This window comes from Macaca mulatta, chromosome 12 (genome assembly GCF_049350105.2).
Source record: "Macaca mulatta isolate MMU2019108-1 chromosome 12, T2T-MMU8v2.0, whole genome shotgun sequence".
Lineage (NCBI taxonomy): Eukaryota > Metazoa > Chordata > Mammalia > Primates > Cercopithecidae > Macaca > Macaca mulatta.
In genome coordinates, this window is record NC_133417.1 from 123,412,633 (window position 1) to 123,417,118 (window position 4,486).

General features: G+C 45.0%; 1 protein-coding gene across 1 annotated transcript; it reads left to right on the forward strand.

Moving 5' to 3' along the window:
• Positions 1-1,811: 1,811 nt before the first annotated feature.
• LOC697679 (high mobility group protein B1-like) lies at positions 1,812-2,712 on the forward strand. Its single transcript, XM_077957561.1, has 2 exons — positions 1,812-2,211; positions 2,503-2,712. Exons 1-2 carry the CDS (start codon positions 1,936-1,938, stop codon positions 2,710-2,712), a joined length of 486 nt encoding a protein of 161 aa, XP_077813687.1. The 5' UTR covers positions 1,812-1,935.
• The last annotated feature ends 1,774 nt before the right edge of the window (positions 2,713-4,486 follow it).

Below are 4,486 nucleotides of genomic sequence, written 5' to 3' on the forward strand. Positions count from 1 at the left end.
AAAGTGCTGGGATTACAGGCGTGAGCCACTGCGCCCAGCTAAACCTTCTTAAAGAAATATGTTAGCCTAACTATTATAAGAATATAACACCTAGTGTGGTGGCTCACGCTTGTGATCCCAGCACTTTGGGAGGCCCAGGGGGGTGGATCACCTAAGGTCGGGAGTTCAAGACCAGCCTGGCCAACAGAGTGAAACCCCGTCTCTACTAAAAATACAAAAATTAGCTGGGCATTGTGGCGCACACCTGTAGTCCCAGCTACTCGGGAGGTTGAAGAAGGAGGATCACTTGAACCTGTGAGGTAGAGGTTGCAGTGAGCCAAGATTGTGCTACTGCACTCCACCCTGGGCAACAAAGTGAGACTCCATCCCAAAAAAAAAAAAAAAAAAAAAGAACATAACAGAGACAGTAATATAAAAGGAAGATAATATAAAAGCAAGAATTTGAGCTAGGCAGAGAAGGTGCTCTCTCTCTCTCTCTGACCCAGAGGGTGGACCCAGTCCAGAACACCGCAGCCACTGCCTCAGGATGCAGTCTATTGGAGTCAGGACCTGGATGATCTCAATTGTGGATGGCTCATTTCTCTCCAGCTATCACTCAGTCCCTCCTCCCCTTCAGCCAGACTCCTAGAAAGAGTTGTCTACTTGCCTTCCATGTCCTTACCTCCTCCACTTCTCCACCCACTAAGTTGGCAGCTGAGCCCCACTTAGTGGGGAACTCTACCAAAACCAGTTCCCCCCAGGCACACCTCTCAATCTTGTCTCCACTTCCCAGCAGCATTTGGCACCAGTTTTGTGTCTGTCCTCTCTTTGCATTCTTTGCCAATGTTTCTTCTCCAGCCTCACTTCTCAGTCCTGGGGTTCCCAGTGCTCAGTCCCAAGACCTTTGCTCTCTTCCCTGAACCCTCTTTCCTAGGCCATCTCATCCAAGCCAGCATGTTCATCACCATTACGCACCAATGGTGCACAAACACATGCATTCTGAAAATGCACGATCAGTCAACACCTCACAACTGGCATCCAGGAGATGTCGGCTTCATCTATATCTCTGCTTGGGTATCTTACAGATTTCATTCATTCATTCTATAATGTATCTCCTATGTGTCAGGAACTACACCAGGCACTGGATATAGAATGATAAACAAAACAGGCATGGTTCATGCCCCTGAGCAGCTTAACTCAAATGACAGCAACTGAACTCAAGAGCTTTCTTCAACCAACATGCTCTGTGTCTCAACAAATGGCACAACTTCCACCCACCTGCTCATGCCAGCAACTTGAATGTTATAGGTGATATTTCACTTTCCCTTATTCTACTTGGGGGAGACACACTCTAAATAGCATCCCCCTACCCACAATGAGGCATGCCTTTGTAGAATCCTCTCCCCTTGAGGCAGAACCTGTGACCTGCTTCTAATCAATAGAAGATAGCCAAGGTGGGCTGGGAGTGGTGGCTCATGCCTATAATCCCAGCACTTTGGGAGGCCGAGGTTGGTGGATCACTTGAGGTCAGGAGTTCTAGACCAGCCTGACCAACATAGTGAACCCCCATCTCTACTAAAAATACAAAAATTAGCCAGCTGTCATGGCATACACCTGTAATCCCAGCTACTTGGGATATATAGCCAAGGTGATAGATGTTAGAATCTTGTTTAGGATATGTTATATGGCAATAGTGACTGGATGGCATTCCTGTGATTACGTTATGTTATATAATACTCCATCTTAGCTGGCTCGAGAGAGACTCCCTTGCTGGCTTTAACGAAGTAAGCTATCGAAGAGTAATGTTACAGAGCAGAGGGAATGAGGAGGCTGCGTCTGGCTCCCGCTCTCACAGCCATTGCAGTACATTGAGCTCCATAGAGACCGCGCCAGGGCAAGTGAGAGCCAGAAGGGCACTGGGCGACTCTGTGCCTCACTGAGGAAAAATAACTAAACATGGGCAAAGGAGATCCTAAGAAGCTGAGAGGCAAAATGTCAGCACATGCATTTTTTGTGCAAACTTGTTGGAAGGAGCATAAGCAGCAGCACCCAGCTGCTTCAGTCAACTTCTCAGAGTTTTCTCAGAAGTGCCTAGAGAGGTGGAAGATCATGACTGCTAAAGAGAAAGGCAAATTTGAAGATATGCCAAAGGCGGACAAGGCCCATTATGAAAGAGAAATGAAAACTTATATCCCTCCTAAACGGGAGACAAAAAAGTTCAGGCCGGGCTCGGTGGCTCACGCCTGTAATTCCGGCACTTTGGTACGCGAGGCCGGTGGATCACGAGGTCAGGAATCCAAGACTACCTGGCCAAGATGGTGAAACCGCCTTTCTACTAAAACTACAAAAATTAGCCAGGCGCAGTGGCAGGCACCTGTAATCCCAGCCACCCAGTAGGTTGAGGCAGGAGAACCACTAGAACCCAAGTGGCAGAGGTTGCAGTGAGCAGAGATAGTGCCACTGCACTCCAGCCTGGGCAACAGCATGAGACTCCATCTCAAAAAAAAAAAAAAAAAAAAAAAGAAGTTCAAGGATCCCAATGCACCCAAGAGGCCTCCTTCAGCCTTTTTCCTGTTCTGTTCTGAGTATCGCCCAAAAATCAAAGGAGAACATCCTGGCCTGTCCATTGGTGATGTTGGAAAGAAACCGGGAGAGATGTGGAATGACACTGCTGCAGATGACAAGCACCCTTATGAAAAGAACGCTGCGAAGCTGAAGGAAAAATATGAATAGGATATTGTGCATATCAAGCTAAAGGAAAGCCTGATGCAGCAAAAAAAAAGGGAAGTGTCAAGGCTAAAAAGGCAAGAAAATAGAAGGAAGAGGAGGAAGATGAAGAGGATAAGGAAGAGGAGAAAGATGAAGATGAAGAAGATGATGATGAATAAGTTGCTTCTGGCACAGTTTTTTTTCTTGTCTATAAAGCATTTAACCCCCCTGCAAAAAACTCACTCCTTTTAAAGAAAAATATTGAAATGTAAGGCTGTGTAAGATTTGTTTTTAAAATGCACAGTGTCTTTTTTTTTTTGTATAGCTAACACACTGCCAAATGTGTCTTTAGATAGCCCTCTCCTGGTGGTATTTTCAGTAGCCACTAACCTTGCCTGGTACAGTATGGGGGTTGTAAATTGGCATGGAAATTTAAAGCAGGTTCTTGTTGGTCCACAGCACAAATTAGTTATATACAGGGATGGTAGTTTTTTCATCTTCAGTTGTCTCTGATGCAGTTTATACAAAATAATTGTTCTGTTAACTGAATACCACTTTGTAATTGCAAAAAATAAAAAGTTGCAGCTGTTTTGTTGACATTCTGAATGCTTCTAAGTAAGTACAATTCTTTTATTAGGAAAAAAAAAAAAAAGAAGAAGAAGCTATCATGTTTATCAAGGAACTGTGGTTGGCCTCTGAGAGCCAGAAAGAAAATGGGGACCTCAGTGCTACAACTGCAAGGAGATGAATTTGCCAACAACCTGAGGAAGCTTGCAAATTGGCCTTTCCCTGGTTGAGCCTCTGATGAAATTACAGCCCATGTCAATACTTGGTCTGAAGTCTGGTGAGTTCCTGAGCAGAGGACCCCGTTAAGTTGTGCCTAGACTCTTGACCCATGGAAACTGTAAGATAATAAATGGGTGTTGTTTGGGGCTGCTAAGTTTGTGGTAATTTGTTACTCAGCATAGAAAACTAGTGGAGCACCTGTCCATCACCAGAACTTTTTGATTTTTTCACTGAAATAATTCTCAAAAACTCCGCTTTTCTCCATTTCCACTACTCCACCCAGAGTAAACTGCCATCACTTCCTATCCAAATAGAGTATCTTTTGGCCTGGCACAGTGGCTCACACCTATAATCCCAGCACTTTGGGAGGCTGAGGCGGGAGGACTGCTTGAGCCCAGGAGTTTGAGATCAGCCTGGGCAACATGGCAAGACCCTGTCTGTATTAAAAAATCAAAAAAATTAGTCAGGCATGGTAGTGTGGACCTGTGGTCCCAGCTACTAGGCAGGCTGAGGCTGGAGGATTGCTTGAGCCTGAGAGATCAAGCCTGCAGTGAGCTATGATTGCGCCAGTGCACTCCAGCCTGAGTAACAGGGCAAGACCCTGTCTCAAAAGTAAATAAATAAATAAATAAATAAATTTTTTAAAATATCGCCTTAATTTCCACTGTCACATTTGCTCCTCCTATCTTAACCGGACCAAGCCACGAGAGCACCCCAGGCAAGTTAATAATTTCACATTTCTTCAACTCAACATTTTTTCAGTAGAGATGAGGAGAAATTGTCTACTGATAAAAGTGATGTATCTTTTTTTTTTTTTTTTTTTTTTTTTTGAGACAGAATCTCGCTCTGTCACTCAGGCTGGAGTGCAATGGCCTGATCTAGGCTCACTGCACCTCCACCTCCCAGGTTCAAGCGATTCTCCTGCCTCAGCCTCATGAGTAACTGGGACTACAGGCGTGTGCCACCACACCCAGCTAATTTTTTGTATTTTTAGTAGAGACGGGGTTTCACC